The 23,025-nt window shown below is 43.9% G+C and overlaps 2 protein-coding genes across 5 annotated transcripts in view; one reads left to right on the forward strand and one right to left on the reverse strand.

Moving 5' to 3' along the window:
* hectd4 (HECT domain E3 ubiquitin protein ligase 4) overlaps positions 1 to 10,484 on the forward strand; it is a 40,695-nt gene extending 30,211 nt beyond the window's left edge. For 3 of the 4 annotated variants that reach the window (XM_014012077.1, XM_014012080.1, XM_014012079.1), the window contains exons 54-76: positions 117 to 255; positions 345 to 505; positions 603 to 784; positions 872 to 1,077; positions 1,175 to 1,305; positions 1,428 to 1,633; positions 1,763 to 1,942; positions 2,301 to 3,703; positions 3,796 to 4,003; positions 4,092 to 4,315; positions 4,499 to 4,644; positions 4,780 to 4,883; positions 5,142 to 5,265; positions 5,616 to 5,806; positions 5,953 to 6,099; positions 6,443 to 6,562; positions 6,662 to 6,817; positions 6,934 to 7,037; positions 7,241 to 7,462; positions 7,545 to 7,711; positions 7,952 to 8,147; positions 8,239 to 8,461; positions 8,728 to 10,484. In XM_014012077.1, coding sequence (XP_013867531.1) covers positions 117 to 255; positions 345 to 505; positions 603 to 784; positions 872 to 1,077; positions 1,175 to 1,305; positions 1,428 to 1,633; positions 1,763 to 1,942; positions 2,301 to 3,703; positions 3,796 to 4,003; positions 4,092 to 4,315; positions 4,499 to 4,644; positions 4,780 to 4,883; positions 5,142 to 5,265; positions 5,616 to 5,806; positions 5,953 to 6,099; positions 6,443 to 6,562; positions 6,662 to 6,817; positions 6,934 to 7,037; positions 7,241 to 7,462; positions 7,545 to 7,711; positions 7,952 to 8,147; positions 8,239 to 8,461; positions 8,728 to 8,864 — 5,077 coding nt within the window. In that variant the 3' untranslated portion in view covers positions 8,865 to 10,484. The remainder of the gene's footprint in view (positions 1 to 116; positions 256 to 344; positions 506 to 602; positions 785 to 871; positions 1,078 to 1,174; positions 1,306 to 1,427; positions 1,634 to 1,762; positions 1,943 to 2,300; positions 3,704 to 3,795; positions 4,004 to 4,091; positions 4,316 to 4,498; positions 4,645 to 4,779; positions 4,884 to 5,141; positions 5,266 to 5,615; positions 5,807 to 5,952; positions 6,100 to 6,442; positions 6,563 to 6,661; positions 6,818 to 6,933; positions 7,038 to 7,240; positions 7,463 to 7,544; positions 7,712 to 7,951; positions 8,148 to 8,238; positions 8,462 to 8,727) is intronic. The other variant, XM_014012078.1, reaches the window with a different exon arrangement.
* Positions 10,485 to 13,910: 3,426 nt separating this feature from the next.
* LOC106520131 (L-serine dehydratase/L-threonine deaminase) lies at positions 13,911 to 17,123 on the reverse strand. The gene is given in 6 exon segments (XM_014012081.1): positions 13,911 to 14,187; positions 15,315 to 15,526; positions 16,261 to 16,359; positions 16,528 to 16,667; positions 16,754 to 16,793; positions 16,862 to 17,123. Coding segments are annotated over 6 exon segments (921 nt in total). The 5' UTR covers positions 17,015 to 17,123.
* Positions 17,124 to 23,025: the final 5,902 nt, after the last annotated feature.

Genomic DNA, 23,025 nt, shown 5'->3' on the forward strand with positions numbered 1-23,025 from the left:
TATATATATATGAGTAATCAGTTATCTCTCATTTCACAATGGATGGGTGCTCTTACTAAGTCAAATCTACCAAATTACTGTAAATAAATGATCCTGATCTAATATATCTTTAACACAGGCTTGACTGTGGTCATCCGCTGTCCTGACAGCAACAATACCAACAGCACCACCGGGGGAACAGCACTGCCCAAATTTGCAATTCGTGGGATGCTGAAGACTTTTGGTTTGCATGGGGTTGTTCTGGATGTCGACTCTGTAAGTAAAATATTTAGTCATGCTGAATGGTTTTTATCATCTTCATTTTAGATTTTTGTGTTAAAACCAACTTGTGTGGCTTTGCCAAGGTGAATGAACTGGTGCAGGTGGAGACATACCTGCGTAGTGAGGGTGTGCTTGTGAGATACTGGTATCCCATAGAGATGCTCGAACGCCCACCTGCCGGGTCTCGACGCACTGCAGCCAACGGCTTAGTCTCACTGGACAGCAGCAACATTCAGATTCATAGGTAACATTCAGTTGGATAAAATGATTTCTGAGTCCTTGATGCTGAGCTCAAGATGTTTATTTTTTTTTTTATTATTTTTTTTGCTTTTTTGCTTTAGGGAACTTCTTCGCTGTGAAAGTGCACTGGCTCGACTGTACTGTCGTATGGCTTTACTTAACATCTTCGCCCCCAAGAATCCCCACACTTTCACTCGTCTCTTCCACATACCTGCCATCCGTGATATTACGCTGGAACACCTGCAGCTGCTGTCGAATCAGCTGATGGCTCCACCTCTCCCTGGTGAGTCTAAATTTATCTTTTAATTAAGTGACAAAGTCATTGAAACGCTCTGTCCTTAACTAACTGCTGTTTTCACTCTTCCTGCAGATGGCACTATCAGTTCCAACTCTATTCTCTTGGCTCAGTCATTGCTTCACAACCTTGAGGGCCAAAGCTGCTCTCCCACAGACCTGTTTTACCAGGGCAACGCTCAGCCCATCCGGGAGTGGTTGACGGTGGCCATCACTCGTGCCTTGCATCAAGGAGAGGAAAGTTTACTGGAGCTCACAAAGCAGATTTGTTGCTTCTTACAGGTCAGCTCCGCCAGCCACTGTGTAATATAAAGAATACGTCTCTGGTTATACACCTGCAAGTCGACGAACATTTCTTATAAAGCAATTGTTTTCACAGAATGCACCGGAGCAGTTTACATCGGAGGAGTTTCCTGTGACTGAGTCAAAAGTTAGCATGGATGTCAGTTTTCCAGGCGCCGCGTTTGTGAGCGTGTCCTGCAAAGAAAGCCAGCTAGGCTGCCGCAAAGAGTGAGTTACAGTAATGTTAAGCAACATCTGATGGATACCATCAAGAATAAATAATACTACACCCTTCTATTTATTTTAATTGTATTTTTTTATCTTATGGTTTTCATCTCCTCTTTCTTCAGCTCAAGCCTTTACAAAGCTCCCTGGGCTCGAGTCATGGTGTATGGCCTGGGTCACAAAGTGCGTAGAAATGGTCAGCTGAACCTGATGGAGGCTGTGTGTTATCCTCTCGATGCCTCTCCTACCAACACAGGCCTTATTCCCCCTCCCACTACCAACCAATACCCCTCAGTTATCATTCCCACTGATAAAGTGCACATCAAACTGGGTTAGTATCAAAGCACGAAAAAGAAATTCAGTGTAGCTGTGTTGCATTTCCTTTAAAAACAAAAGAAAACAAAACAAAAAACATAACCAGATGAGAATGAAATATGCTTTTTCTTCCCTTGAATTGCAGGGGTGTCGCCCCCTCCTGGTGCTGTACTGGTGCTGCACTCCTTGCCATTAGAGTTTCCTCTGGCCATGGCGTTCGCTGAACAGCTGTTAACGTGGAAGCTTGGCGAGAGCAGTGAGCGATCAGAGGATGAGCTGGACACGGTGCCCTCCTCAGTGCTGCTGCAGGTGGTAGAGCTACTAGGTAGGGTGCACACCTGGATTATATTTAGTTAATGAGATGCTTGTATAGTTTTACTCTTTTAATTAATAAGATAATCACACCAAGTACAATGAAAAAAAACCTTTTTTTATTTAATTATAAAATATTTTTCTGTGCTTTTCCTTTAAAAAAACAGTGGTTATTAAAAACTTTAGCAAATTTAGTCTGATTCAAAGTTTGTTCTTGAATAAGAACAGTTTACACACAAGTTAAACCCACATAATAGTTATTGCTAATGATTAGATTTGCAAAATAAATAATTTTCTAAGCCTGAAAGATAAATTACTAGAGGAAACTCTTTCCAACGTGCTGATTTCTAATCTTCCTGTCATGTTTGCAGGTGGTTTGCTTTGGACTACTGATCTGGCACCCGCCATCAAAGAACTCATCTTTCACTTGTTAGCTGAACTTCTGCGGAAGATCCATCACTTGGAGCAGCGGAAGAGCCCCGCTGGCCTCTCCAGCTCCATTGCGCTGCTGCTCAACCCCTGCCTCGCCGTGCTCATGGCTCTGCAAACAGAACTTCGGAAGCTTTACGACCGTGAAACTCAGGGATGGACTGCCGGTGGGCCCGGAGCGGGAGGCTCCTCCTCCGGGAGCATTGCGCTGGCGCTGGGGGCGGAGCAGAGCCGCTTCTCTACCTACTTCCACGCCCTGATGGAGGTGTGTCTGGCTGTGGCGGAGGTGACTCTTCCCCTCAACGTTAGCAGCTCTTCAGTCGGAACGCTTTCCTCCACCAGCGCCCCTAACCTCAGCGACTCATCCTCATCGTCCTCATCGTCCCCAGGCCAGACCCCTCAGAGCCCCAGTCTGCTGTCCAAACGTAAGAAGGTGAAGATGAAGCGAGAGAGAGCGGCGGCGGCGGCGGCGGTGGCCGCGGCAGTCTCTGGGAAGCGGGGAAGCGGAGGCGCCAGGCTATCAGAAAGCGACAGTGCCCTCCTGAACATGGCCGGCGGCAAACCCGAGGACATGCTGTGGTTCCACCGCTGCCTCACTCTCCTCATGATCCTGCGACACCTCGCCAATAAGGACCCTCAGGGCCTGAGCGTAACCAGCGACGCGGTGACCGACGCCTGCCAGGCCCTGGTGGGTCCCACCGCTCACAGCCGCCTGCTGGTGCTCTCAGGGATCCCCACGCACCTCGAGGAGGCCGTGGTACGAAACGCCATCCGCAGAGCCTGCAACGCACACGGAGGACTCTTCAAAGACGAAGTCTTCATACCTCTGCAGGAAGAGGACCCCAAAAAGAAACCGGGAGTTGGAGCGCCGAGTCCTCAGGATAGCAAAGTGGGCTCTGAACCGGAGCGATCCTTCCCCAGCAGCGGAGGTCTGGAGAGCCCCGACAGCTCCAGCAGCGTCACTCCCGCTTTGAGTGTGAGCGCTTCTGCTTCCACGAGCCAAACCTCCATCTGTAGCTCCTCTCAGGGGGTTTCCCGCACTGTCAGCGAGCTTTCTGTGGACCAGGAGCTTGTAGCTGTTCCACCTCCCAACCCTGCAGCTGCTGCTTCTGCTGTCACGTACCCCCAACCGGGCCCCCAAGACCCTCAGACGGTTTCTAGTCAGGAAAGTCTCGATACCTCCCTGTGTAGCACAGGCAGCCTGGGGAGTCTTGGCAGCCTGGGAGAGCCTGTGGACAGTGCAGAAACACCATCTGTATCAGACGGGGGCTCCATGCACACAGTCACTTCCTTGGAGAGCAATGTCGTCACAAGCAGGCCTATCAAGGGCTATGCTGTCATCGAGGTTAGTTCATTTAAAGCATCATTTTACCTCTTCAGTTAGGATTTTCACAGGATAATCAAAACCCCTGTGAAACTTCTGTTTTGTACATACAGGTTCGCTCTCGAGCCAAGGTGGAAAAGATTCGAGCCAGTTTATTCAACAGCAGCGACCTGATTGGCCTGTCCAGCCTGGAAGGTGAAGAGGAGCTGATGGAGTTGACCAACGAGGAGATCCTCACCGTCTCCAGCGTTAACCAGAGCCTGTTCGACACACAGGGAAGCTCTGCCCTAGAAGACTACTTTCTGGACAAGTCGATCAAAGGTTGGACTTCAACCCTGGTTTTCACACCGTCTGATTCTGATCCGAATATTTCTGCTAGATTAAATCTAATCTTTCGTTACACTTCAAGGTGACAAGCTTGTGCCTGGAGCGAGGGACGTCCTCACTGATATTTTTAAAAGCTGTGTGCACTCGGAGCAGATGCTCAGCCTCACGCCGGCCAAGCCTGTTAAAGTGTCTGACATTTATCTCAGCAAGGAGCAGATCAACTCTCAGACGCCTGGAAACCTACTGCATACGTTCTTCACCAATGTTCGACCCCCGAAGAAAATGCTTGAAGACCAACTTACTCTGGTATGTAACAGCTGGTGTGTAGGACATAGGACACATGCATCGTCTGCTCTTCATGTCATGCCTCTGCACATTAATGCTGCTCTGTGAACATGACGGATACTAAATGTAAATGGGGTGTTTTTATAATAAAGCTCCTTCTGCTTTAGGTAAAAAATATGTCCAAATAATCTGTGTTTTTTCCAGATTTTAAGGAAATATGGTACTCCCAAGCCTAACAAGAACAAGTACAGTAAGGCTGGAAAAGAACAGCATCAAGGCAAAGTTGTGAGCACCAAGAGACCAATCTCCAAGCCTCTCACCAAGGAAAAGTCTGTCCTTAACAGTGTCAGGTATGACATTTACTACACAACACCTGAAGGAGCAGGTGTGTGTTCAGGTGCATAAACACACAAACATCATACCTACACGACTCCTGAATTCAGTTCAAATTGTCTTGTCTTGTTTTTTATTTTTATTTTTTTTAGAACGGCACTGAGTGAGAAGAAGGCAGTCCTGAAACCCAAATCTCCTGAGAAATCTAAACCTGATGAGAAAGATGTAGAAAAGTCTCCTGCTAAAAAAACTGAAGGTTTGCTAAATCCCCCACAAACTGTAACTGCACAGAAAAATGAACTTTTAATGAAGAATCAGTTTAACCTGAGTATTGTACCGCTGGTGCTCTCCCATTATCAGAACAGAACAGCTACTGAATTAAATCAGTAATGTCTAAACAAACAAGTTTTACAAAACTTTGCAACATTGCTCATAGTAATATTACAATATTAATCATTTTCTATATATTCTGTTTTACCACGTGTTTGTGAGCCACTTCACTTTTTTTCTTTAGTTCCAGAGGAGAAGTACTTGACTCTGGAAGGCTTTCACAAGTTTGCCGTTGACCGTGCCAAGCAGGACATCCGCAGCGTGTGGAGAGCCATTTTGGCTTGTGGCTATGACCTTCACTTTGAGAGGTGAGACTCAGAGAATCATCTTTTTAAACGATGTGTCATCTAAAAATATCTGGAGGAACTTTCAAGAAATGAAAAAATAAATTTCACTAGTCTTAATTCTCAAAATTGCGCCAGCATAAAGAAAAATCCGAATCTATTTTTAAACTTTGTATTGCTTTGTTTCTGCTGCAATTTGTACATTTTATTTTGTACACTTGTAAAATAACATTTATTAGAACCTGTGTTGTATTTTGCACAGTTCTTCTATATTATGTGTTTATAACTTGTTTTACTGTTATTAAATTGTATTAATCTTTGGGTAGAAGTTAAATATCTTTTTTATTTCTAAAGCACATCTCCTTCTTTACTAGGTGCACCTGCATAGACACCCGCCATGCCCAGATGGCTTGTAGAAAGTGGAGTATAGAGATGGACGTGGCGTTGGTGCAGTACATCAACAGACTGTGCCGTCACCTGGCCATCACACCAGCCAGGCTGCACCCCCATGAGGTCTACCTGGACCCCAGTGATGCTGCTGATCCTCGTGTGGCCTGCTTGCTCAGTAAGCACACTGACTTGACTCAAGATTCAAATAATCAAAATAATTTCTTTCCTACAGTGATGCAAAATAGCTTCAAATGTATTAGCTCGTATTTTATTTTATTTTTTTCAGTCAGCAATAACGTTTTAAATGTCTCATGTCTTCAGACGTGCCTGTGGAGAGCCTGCGTTTGCGCTTTGCTTTGCTGCAGTCCCTCAACAACACGCTGGAGAGTTTCTTCCTCCCGCTTGTGGAGCTGCGACAGACGCATACGTATCAAAACAGCATTGCAGCACTGCTGTGCGAGGCAAAAGGTGAGTGAGGTCTTGGCAAGCTACGGACTCTTGTCTGTTTGAGTTCAGTTTTGAAGATGGGACATACAGATTGTCACCAGTCTGCTTTTACTTTCATTTGGAAATACTTTTTAGACCTGGAACTTAAAATGGTGAGACATCATAGTGTCAAAAGTGCACTCAAACATTCTGAGGGTTGCACTTTAGGATATGGATAACTGAGAAAAAAATCATAATTTTCTTATGGATTGTATTATGGGCTTAAATTAAAATTTTTATATTTAGATTAAGGGACCAAACAATTGAAACAGAGCATCTCTGAGAGTTTTTTTTAACTCACCACTGCTCTCTCCACTGATTACAGGCCTAATCTTCTACGACACTAAGGTCACTGTAATGAACAGAGTATTGAATGCCACAGTTCAACGAACAGCTGACCACGCTGCTCCAGAGATTACACTGGACCCTCTAGAAATTGTTGGAGGCAGGTCATCCACTCACATTTCTGTGCTTTTCTCACTTTAAATTGCGATGAATTATGGCAACCATTTTTTTAAAAACATCCCTAACGTTTGTACCGCAGGTGAAATCAGATCATCAGAGAACACCTACTTCTGCCAGGCAGCACGCCAGTTATCCTGTGTGCCGTCGTCGCAGCTCTGTGTGAAACTGGCCAGCGGCGGAGATCCAACGTACGCCTTCAACATCCGCTTCACCGGAGAAGAAGTTCATGGCACAAGTTAGAATGTCTCCTTCACGTTTTCTTGTCTCTTGCCTCGCCGTCATACATGATTCCAAGACTTTTTCTTTCCCCTCACAAACTAAGCAGCATTTTTGATGAATGTGTCTATCTAGGCGGCTCTTTTCGACACTTCCTCTGGCAGGTGTGTAAGGAGTTACAGAGCTCTGCTCTCTCCCTTCTGCTTCCCTGTCCCAGTTCTGCAGCCAACCGTAACAAGGTAACATTTTCATTGTCTCGTGACTTTGCTACATTTGTTCTACCCAACAAGGCATACCATACATATTTTGGATCTACCTGTTACTGTCTGAAATAGCAGTGTTTTCTGGAAAACACGTGTACACAGAAAATATGTGCAAGTGAAAATGAAACAGATTGTTCTGCTCCTAATGTCACAATGTTTTGTCGGGTTTTTGTTCTCAGGGGAAGTACATCCTGACTCCCAGTCCTATCAGCTATGCAGAGGAGCAGTTGTTGCACTTCTTCGGTCAGCTACTAGGCATAGCCATCCGTGCCGATGTCCCGCTGCCTTTGGACCTACTGGGCTCGTTTTGGAAGGGCCTCGTTGACGAGCCCCTAGATCCAGAGCAGGACCTGCAGGAAGCTGACGTCCTCACCTACAACTATGTCAAGAAGTTTGAAAATGTAAAACATTTGTGTAAACACATGCGAGTCGTCAGAACAGTGCAGGACTTTATATCTTGTCGCCTCTCTCCCAATGCTGCAGGTGACTGATGAGAGTGAGCTGGAGGCCCTGTGTGCTGAGATCACTTCCCAGCACCATTCAGGAGAGAGCCCAGACTCCCCGAGCCGGCCGTGCTGCACGTTCACCTACGTCACTATGACTGGTGAAGACGTGGAGCTCTGTCAGGGCGGGCGCAGCCTCGCTGTCAGGTACCATACAGCTCACTTCTGTTCCTGTAGATCAGAGGTATTGTACTTATTTCCAACAAGGGTCATATGAATGTTACGGTTGCCCTCAAAAGGCCAGTTGTTTTTAACTTTGGGATCTCGTGTTTAACTTCCACTAAACACAAAACGTCACTGTACTGTAAGTTTTATTTACTGTCACAGTTAAAATCACAGTGCCTTGTAGTGTGTTTCTATGCTACACACGTTTCTGTGTGCATTCAGCTGGGAGAACAAGGACGTGTATGCACGGGCGGTGCGAAGCCTTCGTATGCGGGAGCTGGAGAACGTGGAGTGCATGACAGCAGTCCACGCTGGGCTCGGCTCCATCATTCCCCTGCAGCTTCTGACCATGCTCAGCCCCTTGGAGATTGAGCTGCGCACATGCGGCCTGCCTTACATCAACCTGGAGTTCCTCAAGGTGACTTTCACATTCGTCTAAAAGCACGCCACAAGTTCCAGTTTTAATATTTAAACATTTCCAAATCCTATTAATGCATGTTTCTGCGTAGGCTCACACCATGTATCAAGTTGGTCTGATGGAGACTGACCAGCACATCGAGTTCTTCTGGACCGCCCTGGAGATGTTCACTCAGGAAGAGCTCTGCAAGTTCATCAAGTTCGCGTGCAACCAGGAGCGCATCCCGTTTACCTGCCCGTGCAAAGACGGTGGACCAGACACGGCTCACGTCCCCCCGTACCCCATGAAGATCGCCCCTCCAGACGGGGCTGCAGGTAATGGCTGACCGGCTCTCAGCAGGTCGTCGATCGGACTCAGTACTTCCATCTCTGTGTGGACAGACTTTAAACTTTTTTGCCTGAATGTGTTTGTAAAATAATTTGTTTGTATAATGAAGGAACTTGAATTTCAGTGCACAAAAACCCACCCACAGATTTCTTCTACACACGTGAACTTTTCTGTACAGAAGTGGGATAAAGTGAGAGCCACTCTTGATCACTGTTGGTTTTAGACAATCATCTGTTTTTTGTTTCCTCTGCAGGTCAGCCTGACTCACGCTACATTCGCGTGGAGACGTGTATGTTCATGGTGAAACTGCCCCAGTACACTTCCCTGGACGTGATGCTGGAGAAGCTGCGTTACGCCATCCACTACCGCGAGGACCCTCTCAGCGGCTAGGAAGACTCGACAGACGTACCTGACACCTCACCCTTCGCCTCTAATCTCCTACTTTTATCTTCAGTGGCATTTAAAGTTTTAACAGCCTACAAGTTTTATTGCCCAATTTCTGCATTTCACACATGTTTGAGTATTCTGTCAGAGAAATCAGGGGAACGTGATCTGAATCGACACTGACGCCACAAATAAAAGTCCCATGTAGAGTTTTGATGATCTCATTGAAGGAAAACGGCCGTTGAAGTTTTGGTTCACCTGTTCCCTTCCTTTTAATGTTTGTGGGGCTCAGGTCGGTGAATCTAGCAGTTCAATCAGATATTTCACATCGGCACTTTACAGTTGCTTATTTATTGGCTGATTTAGCTTTTCTCTCAGATGCTGGAGCTGACGTCGCCTCAGAGGTGACAGTCAGACGTGTCCACTCCTAATGCTTAAGCGAGCCACTTCCCTCCGTAGTCTCCCTTTTTTTTAAGGGATGATCCTCGGAACCATGCCTTTGCTGTAGAGAAGGTTCTGCTGTTTGCTGTTTGTGTGTGAGGAAAACCAAAAAAATAAGAAAGAATAATCTAACACTTGAGAAGGTAGGACCGCAGCCAAACCAGAGATGTGTGGTGATGCCTATTCTGACGACTACTGTAGAAGCAGGCAGGAACAAAGTGCTGTGCAGGAACACTGTGTAGTTTTACTGCCTGTTTTAAAAACAACCTGCTGATGAACAAACTACTTTATGCTTAAACGGAACACATTTTGTTAAAGGCTCTGAAGAAAGGCTGTTTAAGTCTTGTAAAAAGTCCTGTTAATCTATTTATCATATTAAATCGACTCATACACTGGAGGAGAGAGCGGCGGAGAGTCCTGACTTCTGCCTTTCCACAGATTTTTCTTAAAGCTGAAAGATTTTGTTTTTATTTCACTTGTAACCAAATGTTTAGCTGTGTGGGGGGAAAAAAGACCTAGATTAAAAAAAAGACTGAGGTAATGTTTGATGGCAGTTTTTACTAGCTTCTCTTGACCTTATGGTTTTGGGTTTGTTTTTATTTTCTTGGTTTGCACTACTCTTCCATGAAAAGATTCTGAAATGAACAAACTAGACGATGTCTGCTGGATATCCAGTTTGTTGTGTTGCTACTTTTTATGACTTTTGGAAAATTGTATTTATCACCTTCGTCTTGTACTCAGATTGAGTTTCTTCTACACATGGTGACACAATGTTTTCTTGTCTGAGTAAAATTGCCATTTTACTTGGATCAGTTGACCGTTTGATTAGATTGCTGAGCCTCTTGCTGTTTTTTTTTTAAATTTTAATTAGTTTTTTTTTGAAGGGTGATAAACCGCTGCTAACAGGATTGCTCTTTCTTTGACTCGCTCCCCCCTTAGAAGAAGAAAGGGGGACGGAGGTACACAAGGTTACAAAAAGGACATATCCATACAAAGAGGTGTTGCGATGAAATGTGTGCTGTACATTTACTTGATATTTATTACAATTATTTATGGTTGCATTAACTTAAATTTTACTGTCTTACCTCTGCACATGAGTAACATATCTAAAATGGATTATACAGATGTAAAGAATTGAATGGCATTTGAAATTTCTGTGTCATAATAAAGAAATGTCTTCATGTACATCAACTGTGTTTAAAGTTTATGAGCAGATTTTTTTAGTTATTGTACATTTTTAACAGTGTTATTAGGAGTTAATTCATTTTAGTTTGGCTTTTAAATTTTCTGAAACAAACATCAGTTCTTGGTTGTTTTCTTCACTAATGAGCAGTTTGCTCCTCATGCAGTGAAACATGACTGATTGTTCATGATAAATGAGCTCAGGCGCCTGTTTTTGTTCTCGATCTTTTGAACGTCCTTTTACTGTGCGACCTCCTGACCGTGTCTGGTTACATCATCGCTGACTGTAAATCGGCCACCTTTACCGAGAAGAGAGTGCTGGGTCGGACCAGATCCAGCCGGATCAGGGCTCGTGTTGATATCACACTCAGTTTCATCAGCTTTGTTATGAACTTTATTCAAAGGAAACTAGGTGGATGAGTTAAGCATGACCTGTTAGTGCTGTCAAAGAATGAGTGCTGTTTATGAGATTTCATGTATTTTTAGATATTTAGTTTTAGAATTTCAGAAGTGTATTGATTAGATTGATTTGTGTCTTAAAAAATCGGATCAAACAGCTGTCTCTGTTTACATAAAAGCCCCATTTATGGCTTCTGTTGTTCCCCGGTCCAAAGAGCAGCTAATGAAAGGACCATATCCTTATCAGAAGTCTGGAAATATAATTTAAAAAGCATGAAGATGTAGTGACCGGCCCGATGATCTTACAAACTATATGTAATGTGACAAGAAAACAACTGAAGCTTGAGTACAGCTCTAAAACTTTGACCATTTTATAAATTATTGTGTCGGCTGTAGCACTCACAGTGTGTGGACTCAGGTATTTAGCATTTTATCATAAGTATTTGAAGAAAAATCACTAAAAAAAAGTGGACAAAGAAGAAACATTCATGCCAGGTTCTATTTGCTAACTCAAATTATGGGTAAAAAAATGCATTCACACTTTTTTTATTCTGAATGTGTTTAAAGTATGGAGTTTACTTTGTATAGTATAGTGTTTTATCTTTCTGAAACAAAGTAAACTCCATATTAAAGCACATTTTTTAAACAAAGAATGGCCCATAGGATTGTTAATAAGTAATTTACAGCCATTTGAAAATATCGGACGTTCTGACTGATTAAAATAATTGCCATTGTGCCTGTTTGGTTGCAAATCCAGTGTTTTGCTGTGATAATTTGAAACCTGTTTTGAATGACTAACAAATAGAACAGAGCCAGAGGACTTCACTCTGATAACAGAAAATCTATTGGTAATAATGCTTACACTCTTACTGGGCCAAAGCTGTACTGATGACATGAGGTGGATCTGATTTTTTGACTTAAAGGCCTACATATGTGTATGTTTTTTGTGAAAAGACTGATATTGCATAAGCAAACTCTTCAGGTCATGTTTTACATCAAACTTGATTATTTCATTACAGAAATCTCTTGCTTCTGTTCAACATAAAAAACTCACACATCACATCACAGGATGCAACTGTACGTTGTGCATGACGTGATTGAAGCTTATTTAACAGAAATGAAGAATTAACAGGTGGAAGGATACAATTGACTTAGCTGTAAATACAGAACATTTAAAAATGCAAAAGCTGGTTAACAGTGCCAAGGTTTTTACAAAGCAAGTCTCTAATAAAAAAAAAGTCCTTCAAACTGAGGTTAGAAACTACCTAAACCCCCGCAGCCAAACATAGAGGTGCTGGTCATAAAATTAGAATATCATGAAAAAGTAGATTTATTTCAGTAATTCCATTTAAAAAGTGAAACTTGTATATTATATTCATACATTACATACAAACTCATATATTTCAAATGTTTATTTCGTTAAATTTTGATGATTACAAATGACAACAAATGAAAATCTCAAATTCAGCATATCAGAAAATTAGAATATTACTGAAGACCAATAAAAACAAAGGATTTATAGAAATGTTGGCCAACTGAAAAGTATGAACATGAAAAGTATGAGCATGTACAGCACTCAGTATTTAGTTGGGGCTCCTTTGGCCTGTATTACTGCAGCAATGCGGCGTGGCATGGAGTCGATCAGTCTGTGGCACTGCTCAGGTGTTATGATAGCCCAGGTTGCTCTAATAGTGGCTTTTAGCTCTTCTGAATTGTTGGGTCTGGTGTATTGCATCTTCTTCTTCACAATACCCCATAGATTTTCTATGGGGTTAAGGTCAGGAGAGTTTGCTGGCCAATTAAGAACAGGGATACCATGGTCCTTCAACCAGGTACTGGTAGCTTTGGCACTGTGTGCAGGTGCCAAGTCCTGTTGGAAAATGAAATCTGCATCTCCAAAAAGTTGGTCAGCAGCAGGAAGCATGAAGTGCTCTAAAACTTCCTGGTATGTGGCTGCGTTGACCCTGGACCTCAGAAAACACAATGGACCAACACCAGCAGATGACATGGCACCCCAAACCATCACTGACTGTGGAAACTTTACACTGGACTTCAAGCAACGTGGATGAAGTGCCTCTCTTCTTTTCCTCCAGACTCTGGGACCTTGATTTCCAAAGGAAATGCAAAATTTACTTTCATCAGAGAACATGACTTTGGACCACTCATCAGCAGTCCAGTCCTGTTTCTCTGTAGCCCAGGCAAGACGCTTCTGACGCTGTCTGTGGTTCAAGAGTGGCTTGACACAAGGAATGCGACAGCAGAAACCCATGTCTTTCATACGTCTGTGTGTGGTGGTTCTTGAAGCACTCACTCCAGCTGCAGTCCACTCTTTGTGAATCTCCCCCACATTTTTGAATGGGTTTTGTTTCACAATCCTCTCCAGGGTGCGGTTATCTCTCTTGCTTGTACATTTTTTTCAACCACATCTTTTCCTTCCCTTCGCCTCTCTATTAATGTGCTTGGACACAGAGCTCTGTGAACAGCCAGCCTCTTTAGCGATGACCTTTTGTGTCTTGCCCTCCTTGTGCAAGGTGTCGATGGTCGTCTTTTGGACAACTGTCAAGTCAGCAGTCTTCCCCATGATTGTGTAGCCTATAGAACTAGACTGAAAGACCATTTAAAGGCCTTTGCAGGTGGTTTGAGTTAATTAGCTGATTAGAGTGTGGTACCAGGTGCCATCCATTTTGAACCTTTTCACAAGATTCTAATTTTCTGAAATGCTGAATTTGAGATTTTCATTTGTTGTCATTTGTAATCATCAAAATTAAACGAAATAAACATTTGAAATATATGAGTTTGTATGTAATGTATGAATATAATATACAAGTTTCACTTTTTAAATGGAATTACTGAAATAAATCTACTTTTTCATGATATTCTAATTTTATGACCAGCACCTGTAGTCTCCTGTTTCTCAATAATGAGATTCAGTCTGGAATAATTTGATCTGTGGATGAATAAGAGCCTTCAGGGTCTGAGTCTGGCTGATGGAGAGAAAGAAAGAAAAGGTCAGGAGGACCCCAAGTGACACTAGAGGACGCCAAGCTGCTTCTTCAGCCTCTGGAGCTGCTCCATGCTGATGTTGTTGCTGCCGCACGCCACAATAAGCACGGGGCCCAGCTGCTGTGCCAGCTTGCCCTGCTCCTGCAGCCTTTTGATAGTGTGGCTGTACACGGCGGCCAGAACAGCTCCACAGGTGGGTTCCACCGCCTCCTGGTCTGTGACAACTTCAGGCAAAACTACATGATCGCCCACCAGTTTCAGGGTCTGTGCAGAAACCCTCGCCAGGCCCAGCATGGTCGCCACACTGCACAGGTCAAAGCAAATGTCACCAAAGCCTTTAAGGGGCTTTATCATGTAAAATCAACTTTTTTGAGTTTTATATCATGTTATAATGTTAGCCTTTCATCAAAAACATGCCCAGAGTCTTGCTTTGACTCATTCATGTACTGTATTTTTGAGAAATCCTGTAGTGTCCTGAGGCAGCCAGGCAGGGGAGCAAAAATGACTGGTTGGGATTAGAACCTCCTTTTGGGGTCAGCTCCTCCTCTGGGCTGTGTCTCCAAGCTGAGATTCCTCATCACGCAGCACACCTGAGAAGGGGTTATCTGCAGAATCAAAGTGAGCGTGTCACAAGAGTGGGCGTGTCTAAATCATAAACACTGTGGGCTACGAGGCCAACATGACGGTATCCTTAGATCCTGCTTGATCTCTTTACAGCCTGACCCTGACCCCAACACTAAGGTACACCAGGAGAAATGTGACCTAAATAGGGTTCTCCAGAAAAAGTGGTGCCGTACAGTAACGCCCCTTTTGTTCTTGTCCAATGAGGTGGTGCCGTACGGTATCGCCCCTWTTTTGCTTGTCCAGTCAGGTGTGTCCCTTTAACAAAGTTCGTCAAATCAGGTGTGTCGCTTTAGCATCGCCTTTCCTTGTGACACGCCCACTCGTCCGCACTTGTCCGCAGAGACCCCTACTTGGCACACCTCCCCACACACCCCGCCCATGACTCCTGCAGGCTCTTGGCAGCAACAAAGCAAACAACTCTTGAAAATGAAACTGTCTTCTGAGCTCCTAAAACTACTTCTCACACAGTGCAGCCCTTTTCTGATTCAAAATACCTTTGAGGAAATGTATTTTCAGATGCCAAGTAAACTGCATCATAGCCCCCCCCCCCCACCCCACCGAAATGGGCGGGACAGAAGTGGAAGGTGGTTCTTAAAGAGACAGAGGCCAATTTCAAGTCGTTTAGAAGAGGAAGTGATGAGAAGATAAGTTTATTTTCTATTTAAACATAAAAACAGCATTTTAATAACAGCTAAAGGTGACATAGATACTTTATTATGGTATTTAAATACTGTATATGTCTGAGAAACACGTAATATTGCCGCTTTAATAGCAATAAAAATAAAAAAGAGGTGCTGAGCAGTTTACCTTGTTACAGCAGGCAGAGCGACAAGCTCACCTGCTTTCACGGCAGCATTGAGGCTGTGCGCTCCCACTGTTTCCATGGCTACAACGGGCACGTCAGCCCAGTCAGCTCGACGGAGGCCCTCCACCACTCCGTTGAGCAAACCTCCGCCTCCCACCACGGCTCCAGGCTTCTCTTTAAGGTCACCCTGCAGCTCCCAGAGACGTGTGGCCCTCTCTGAGCACAGGAGCACAACCTGTCACCTCCTGCTGCTGCTTCAACGCCCCCCACTGAAGCCTCGTCACACCTACAGCACACACGAGGCCTAAAATCTCCTTTTAGGTTGTGTTGGACTGGGATTTGAATGATCTTAAGCCCTCAGAACGAGCTTTTATCTCTAAGTGCTCTATATGTGGAAGCAGTGGTGGATCTAGGGTTTTTTCAAGGGGCTACAATAATCATAGAGGGTCCAAGTATTTGTTCAACATGCTTGCACACAAATCCCCAGGCTTTGTAAGGTGTATAAATTTAATCAGTCACATGTGTTCAGACACTTGTAAAAGCTCGAACAGTAAATTCTCCTTATCAGTTTTACAAGCCTTTTTATTGTATATGAATAAAATACTCTCAAACACACAAGGTGTGAGAAAATCCAGCCATCGTTGTCAGTTAAAATATTTTTTCTGCAGGATTGTTCAAACTGAAGACCATGAGTCAAACAGGAAAATCCAACATGAAGCAAGCGTTGGACTTTCCTATTTGACTCATTAGCACCACTACTGTTAGGAAGTAGAACTGCAGCCACTCTTGGGCAAAGGACTGATAAGTGACAGGACAGGGGCACTTCAGGGGGCCAATCAGATTTCAGATGGGGCCAATGCCCTTGTGGCCCCACCCCTAGAACCGCCCCTGTTGGAAGACTAAGGCAGGTGGTTCTTTAGTTCTGCACAGTGATATTTGCACATTAGCTTCTCACCATATGAGCGGGTCATCAAAGGGAGAGATGAAGATCCAGCCTGGGCTGTTTTCTACAAGCTGCTGTCCATGTTCACTGCTGTCGTTCAGAGTCTGAAAGAGACGGGTTTGACCTTTTGTTTCATTTAGTCTTAAAATAAATCTCACGCTTCCATTAATCTGTCACAAATAATCAGATGAATTGGACTGATTTCAGTCACATGTTTGGTCTTTTAAACTCTGCCATGATCAGCAGAACTAATATCACACGAGTTCTCCAACCTTGCCTTGAATGATGACCTTTGCCCCCTCGTCCTTCAGCCTCTCCACCGTTGGGTTCGGGGTGACGCTCGGGACCACGATGGTTGTGGGGACACCGAGCTGGCGTGCAGAATAAGCAGCAGCCATGCCAGCATTTCCTCCTGTGGGAGGCCCGAGTCATCAAACACTTCACATTCAGACCAACAAGAAAAAACAACAAACTGTTTGTTTGTTTTTGTTTTTTCACCTGAACAGCAGATAAATCGCTCACATCCTCTCTCTGCCCACTGCAGGGAAACACGAAGCTTAGCTCACACTCCGGTTCCTTTGACTAGCTGGTGTGAAATCTGCTCACAGTTTTACAGAGGTGACCAACGCCCCTGATCTTAAACGATCCCGTTGGCTGAGATGAACCCAGCTTGAGGTAAACGGGGGTCCCGGCCACTTTAGTCAAAGCGAGGCTGTGTCTCACTGGGGTGGGAACGTGCAGAGTCTGCTGGGTCCTCATTTTGCTGGAGGCAGACGAGCAGGGAAGTTTTGAGGCAGCAGATGTGCTCAAGTCAACAAAATGATAATGTGAAGGTAAATCTGATGGAAATGACTGACATGATGCTTGTGATGTCTACATCCTCTACTTACCAACAAATGAAAAACAGCTAAATGAGCGGATATCAGAAACGCACTGCTCTTAATCTTAAGCTACTTTACAAGTACAATGAATATATGCCTGCTCTGCTGTGGGACTATGAAAGGAGACCCTTGTCCTGACCAGTCAGCTTCAGCTGACAGTCAGACCCCTCCCTGGGATAGGACAGGCTGAAGATCAGTGAAAACACACCCGGTGAGTTTCACCTATTTCCACACACTTTGTTAAACCATTCATGAGGATTTGTATTTTTTTTTTATTTATCTTTCCAAACAGTCTGTGTTGTTCTGGTTTAGCTCTGTTAGCTGGAATCATAAACGATCCCTGTAAGTTCAGAACAGAGGGATTATTAAAAATACAACATGCAACCCTCCTGTTTGGAAAGAATCAGTGACATTTTTATTCTCTGCTCTGTTCTTACTTCTCACACAGACACATTACCAAAAGAGTCAGGAGTATTTGAGCACCGGTCGGTCTACAGCTGCCAAAATTCAATTCAATTCAATTCAATTCAATTCAATTCAATTCAATTCAACTCAGTTTTATTGTCACATCACATAGCCCAAGCATGCAGGTGAGTGAAAAACTTGAGTGCAAATTCCCACGTATATGCAGATCACAATATAAAAACATTCTAAAAAGATAAAAGGAAACATTAAAATGTATACAGTATATAAAAGAATTAGGTCTATATAAAAAATAGAATAGACTTACATTGTGCACAATAACTAGTATTATAAACGTAAACACACCGTATTACCAAGTTAAAAGTACAAATGAGTTTATAACTATGTGTTTATGTTATAATTTATTGTGCATCAAGAGCTGATAGTGTGGTGGGATGGACAGAACATTGTTCTACTGACTGTTCAACATCCCCGGGCTGCTCCTGACTGGATGGTTCAAACCTGAATGATCCAGAGTTCAGGCAGTGACAGAAGGCTGCTAAATGTCTTTCTTGGAGGGCTGAAAATATCTTTCTGAGCTGGAAGCAAAAAAAAGTCTTGAATATTGTTCTGCAGCTCAGAAAGGCATTTCAGAACCGAATTATGCTCCGATTCGCCCATGTGGGCCCTATTTATTCTTCTGCCATGAACTTTTTCAAACGAAAATATCCAGAAGCAAAAAAAAAAAAAAAAAAAAAAAAAAAAGCAAATTGACTCAGTCAGATAATCTCAGTTTTTACCAGTTTTCTATCATCATGTCCAAAAAGTCTTCCTGCTGCAGTGAGAAGTCTGCTCCAAGCTTTTCAGTTTCATTTAGAGACCTGCATACATTATTTTTTATTGATCTGACTTTTTGTTTTGTTTTAGCATTGAGAGACTCATTTGGAGGGGATGAAAACAAGACTGTACATCCCATAATAATGAGTACAAAACTAAAGCATGATAGAATTAGCTTCAGTGAGCATTTATTCTGGGTCTGCAAGCGTGTGTTTTTCCTCACAGAGGCCATGTTTGGTGACTTCTTTAGATTAATGAAGAATTCTTTTCCTAATTAATTTTTAAATTGACTTCAGTATACTTGTTGGGACAGAGAGTTAGTTGTAGTGTCAATATCTGAACATATGCAAACATTTTGGAGTAAAATGCTTCATAACTTCATTTGATTGAAATGCTTTTGGGGACAGTAGCTTCCATCAGTGAGCCTGCTTTGTGAAACTGGTCCAGTTCAAGTGCATCAGTTAGTAAATAAATCATTTTAACACATACGGTTATCTACATTTGTGCTTTTTCCTTTTTGTAAAGTTCAGAATGTTGCCTGTGCAGGAGGGTTTTTGCACCAGCTGCTCTTCTTTAGTTTCTTGATACTTTTTTTATCATCTTATGTGTTTCAGGCCAAATGTTTCTGTGTGATGGACTGTTGCACCATCTGCTGGTAGAGACTGATGTGAAACAGCTTTTAAATAATATTCTGTCTGTAGAGCTACAGCTCGTATATTTGCTGATGACCGTCAGCTACCAGAAATTTCTTTTCTTTTTCCATTTTGGGGATATGATACTGAAAATCCTGGGGTGGCACCAAAACCAAATGCCAGAACAGAAATACAGGAGATTTGTTACATAACATAACAACTCTCCAGCAGTATTGTTTTTAGGTTATTTGACAAAAATCACAATACTAAAGTTTGAGAAGCATATTCTGATCAGTTGGACTACTTTTGTTTTATATTATTTTTATATTAACTTTCTGAGACTCTGCATCTCAATGTTGTGGACATTAGTTTTAAACTAGCTTTTTTATTCAGGGGTACTAGACTTACTGCTTTTTTATAGCAAATAAAATACATATTTATATTTTTAACTCTTAATATTTTAGGAGGGGTCTCCTGTGTGTTGCTGATGGAATAAATATGTTTATTTCAGTAACAGATCCATGTGTGCGTTTTTAAAATTCATTTATACATATATTGCCTTATACCTAATGTCAGACATTTTAATATTTGTTGTTTTTTAAAACTCATCTAATTTCATTTGTTCAGAAGATAAGTGGTTGATGCATGAGAAAACACAGTTTACTGGTAATTTCAAAAAAGATTTACTAATTACATAGTTATTTGTTTCTTAGTTACAACTGAGAAAGACTCCAGCCCATTTATGATTTTAAAGCAGATAAGGCAAACTCAGAAAATAAATAAAATGAAAAATGAAAATTAAACCTAAGCCCTTACAACAACGCCATCATACTTCAAGCAGACAAATGAGGTTAAATAACATGCTGTCATATTTCAGAGAGGTCAAAACTCATCCCAGTTTAGTTTCAGCACCACTTACTTCTAACATTTATATTGTTATATTATATATAAGTGTGAGGTTGCAGTGCATGCCTAAGCAAACCCAGAGTTCAAGTGGTTTTCACTGTAAGAACAGAAGGAATTTCTTCATTGCAGCCGTACAAACAGATATTTTGACCATATGTTTAATATAATAAATGAGGGCTCTGATGCATTAAGTGCACCAGTTATTCATGCAGCCAAGGTCAGAACAATACATTTTAAATTATCTTTACTTCTGCTGCAGGGACAAACCAAAATGTCAACTGGGAGACAGTGTTTGAAGCCAAAACCCCGAACCTCAAACCACTAATAATATCATTTTGTGTACAGAAAATTTCTGTTTCCATGTACGTAATAATAAATTAAGTGTTTGTCTGTGTTCATGCCTCATATAGGGACAACTGACTTACAGCTGTAATATAAATTTACCCACTTGGAAGCAGCTTCTAACTCAATTCTTTACTGAGCAGCAGTTTGTCTGCCACTGATGATGAACAGTTAGAAATTATAGCAAATAATCCTAATTCTAGTGTCTTATCCAAACCCACCAACCCTAACATCATGGCTCTTAAAGAGGGGTGAATGATTCTGTTGGATTAATCCTGCAAGGAGACTGTGCACCTCCACCTGTTGACACTCCTGTTTAAATAATTAAACAACTTTAACATGTGCACACATTATTTTTTCCTTGAGGAAAGAAAGACAGTGTCTCTTTCTGTGCCGCTTATCTGGGGTCGGGTCGCAGGGGCAGCAGCCTAAGCAAAGAGACCCAGACTTCCCTCTCCCCAGCCACTTGGGCCAGCTCATCCAGGGGAATCCCAAGGTGTTTCCAGGCCAGCCGAGAAACATAGTTCCACCAGCGTGTCCTGGGTCTTCCTCTGGGTCTCCTCAAAGTGGGACATGCCTGGAACACCTCACCAGGGATGCGTCCAGGAGGCATCCTAACCAGATGCCCAAGCCACCTCAACTGTCTCCTCTCGACGTGGAGGAGCAGCGGCTCTACTCTGAGTCCCTCCCGGATGACTGAGCTTCTCACCCTATCTCTAAGGGAGAGCCCAGACACCCTGCAGAGGAAACTCATTTCATCCGCTTGTATCTGCGATCTCGTTCTTTCAGTCACTACCCAAAGCTCATGACCATAGATGAGGGTAGAAATGTAGATTGACTGGTAAATCGCTTCACCATGACAGACCGGTACAGTGCCCGCATCACTGCAGACAGCACCAATCCGCCTGTCGATTTCCCGCTTCATTCTTCCCTCCTTCGTGAACAAGACCCCGCGATACTTAAACTCCTCCACGTGGGGCAGGACCTCCTCCCTGACCCAGAGAAAGCACCCTGCTGGTTTCCGACTCAAGGCCATGGTCCTTGGATTTGGAGGCACTGATCCTCATCCCGGCCGCTTCACACTCGGCTGCGAACCGCTCCAGTGAGAGCTGGAGATCACGATCTGATGAAGTCAACAGGACTACATCATCCGCAAAAAGCAGAGATGTGATCCTAAGGTCATAAAAAAGAATCCGCTGCACCTAGAAATTCTGTCCATAAAAGTTATGAACAGARWSKGTGACAAAGGGCAACCTTGGCGGAGTCCAACTCTCACCGGAAACGAGTCCGACTTACTACCGGCAATGCGGACCAAACTCTGGCACCGGTCATACAGGGACCTAACAGCCCTTGTCAACGGGCCTGGTACCCCATACTCCCGGAGTACCCCCCACAGAAGTCCTCGAGGGACACGGTCGAACGCCTTCTCCAAGTCCACAAAACACATGTAGACTGGTTGGGCGAACTCCCATGCACACTCCAGGACCCTGCTGAGGGTGTAGAGCTGGTCCGCTGTTACACGACCAGGACAAAAACCACACTGCTCTTCCTGAATACGAGATCCGACTATCTGATGGACCCTCCTCTCCAGAAACCCCGAATAGACCTTACCAGGGAGGCTCAGAAGTGTGATCCCCCTATAATTGGAACACACTCTGCAGTCCCCCTTTTTAAATAGGGGGACCACCCCGGTCTGCCAATCCAGGGGAACTGCCCCCAATGTCCACTCGATATTGTAGAGTCGCGTCAACCAATGCAACCCCACAACATCCAGAGCCTTAAGGAACTCCGGGCGAATCTCATCCACCCCTGGCGCCTTGCCACCGAGAAGCTTTTTAACCACCTCAGTGACCTCGGTACCAGAGATTGGAGAGTCCGACCCAGGGTCCTCAGGCTCTGCTTCCTCATGGGAAGACGTGTCGGTAGGATTGGGGAGGTCTTTGAAGTATTCTGCCCACTGACCCACAACGTCCCGAGTTGAGGTCATCAGCGCACCATCCCCACCATAAATAGTGTTGGTGGCAAACCACTTTCCCCCCAAGATGCTAAATGGTGGACCAGAATCACCTTGAAGCCATGTGGAAGTCTTTTTTCATGGCCTCTCCAAACTCCTCCCATGCCCGAGTTTTTGCCTCAGCAACCACCCGAGCCACAATCTGCTTGGACTGCCGATACATATCAGCTGCTTCCGGAGTCCCACAGGCCAAAAAGACCCAAAAGGATTCCTTCTTCAGCCTGACAGCATCCCTCACGCCGATGTCCACCAGCGGGTTTGAGGGTTGCCGCCACGACAAGCACCAACAACCTTATGGCCACAGCTCAGGTAAGCCGCCTCTACAATGGAGTCACGGAACATGGCCCACTCGGACTCAATGTCCCCCACCTCCCCCGGAACGTGTTTGAAGTTCCCTCGGAGATGTGAGTTGAAGCTCCGTCTGACGAGAGACTCTGACAGACATTCCCAGCAGACCCTCAGTATATGTTTGGGTCTGCCAGGTCTGACCGGCATCCTCCCCCACCAACGGAGCCAACTCACCATCAGGTAGTAGTCAGTTGACAGTTCTACCCCTCTCTTCACCCAAGTGTCCAAGACATGCGGCCGCAGATCAGATGAGACGACGACAAAGTTGATCATTGAACTGCGGCCTAGGGTGTCCTGGTGCCAAGAGCACATTTGAACACCCTTATGCTTGAACATGGTGTTTGTTATGGACAATCCATGACGAGCACAGAAGTCCAATCAATAACAATGCACTACTCGGGTTCAGAT

The sequence above is a fragment of the Austrofundulus limnaeus genome, unplaced genomic scaffold (assembly GCF_001266775.1).
Source record: "Austrofundulus limnaeus strain Quisiro unplaced genomic scaffold, Austrofundulus_limnaeus-1.0 Scaffold88, whole genome shotgun sequence".
NCBI classification, from domain to species: Eukaryota; Metazoa; Chordata; class Actinopteri; order Cyprinodontiformes; family Rivulidae; genus Austrofundulus; species Austrofundulus limnaeus.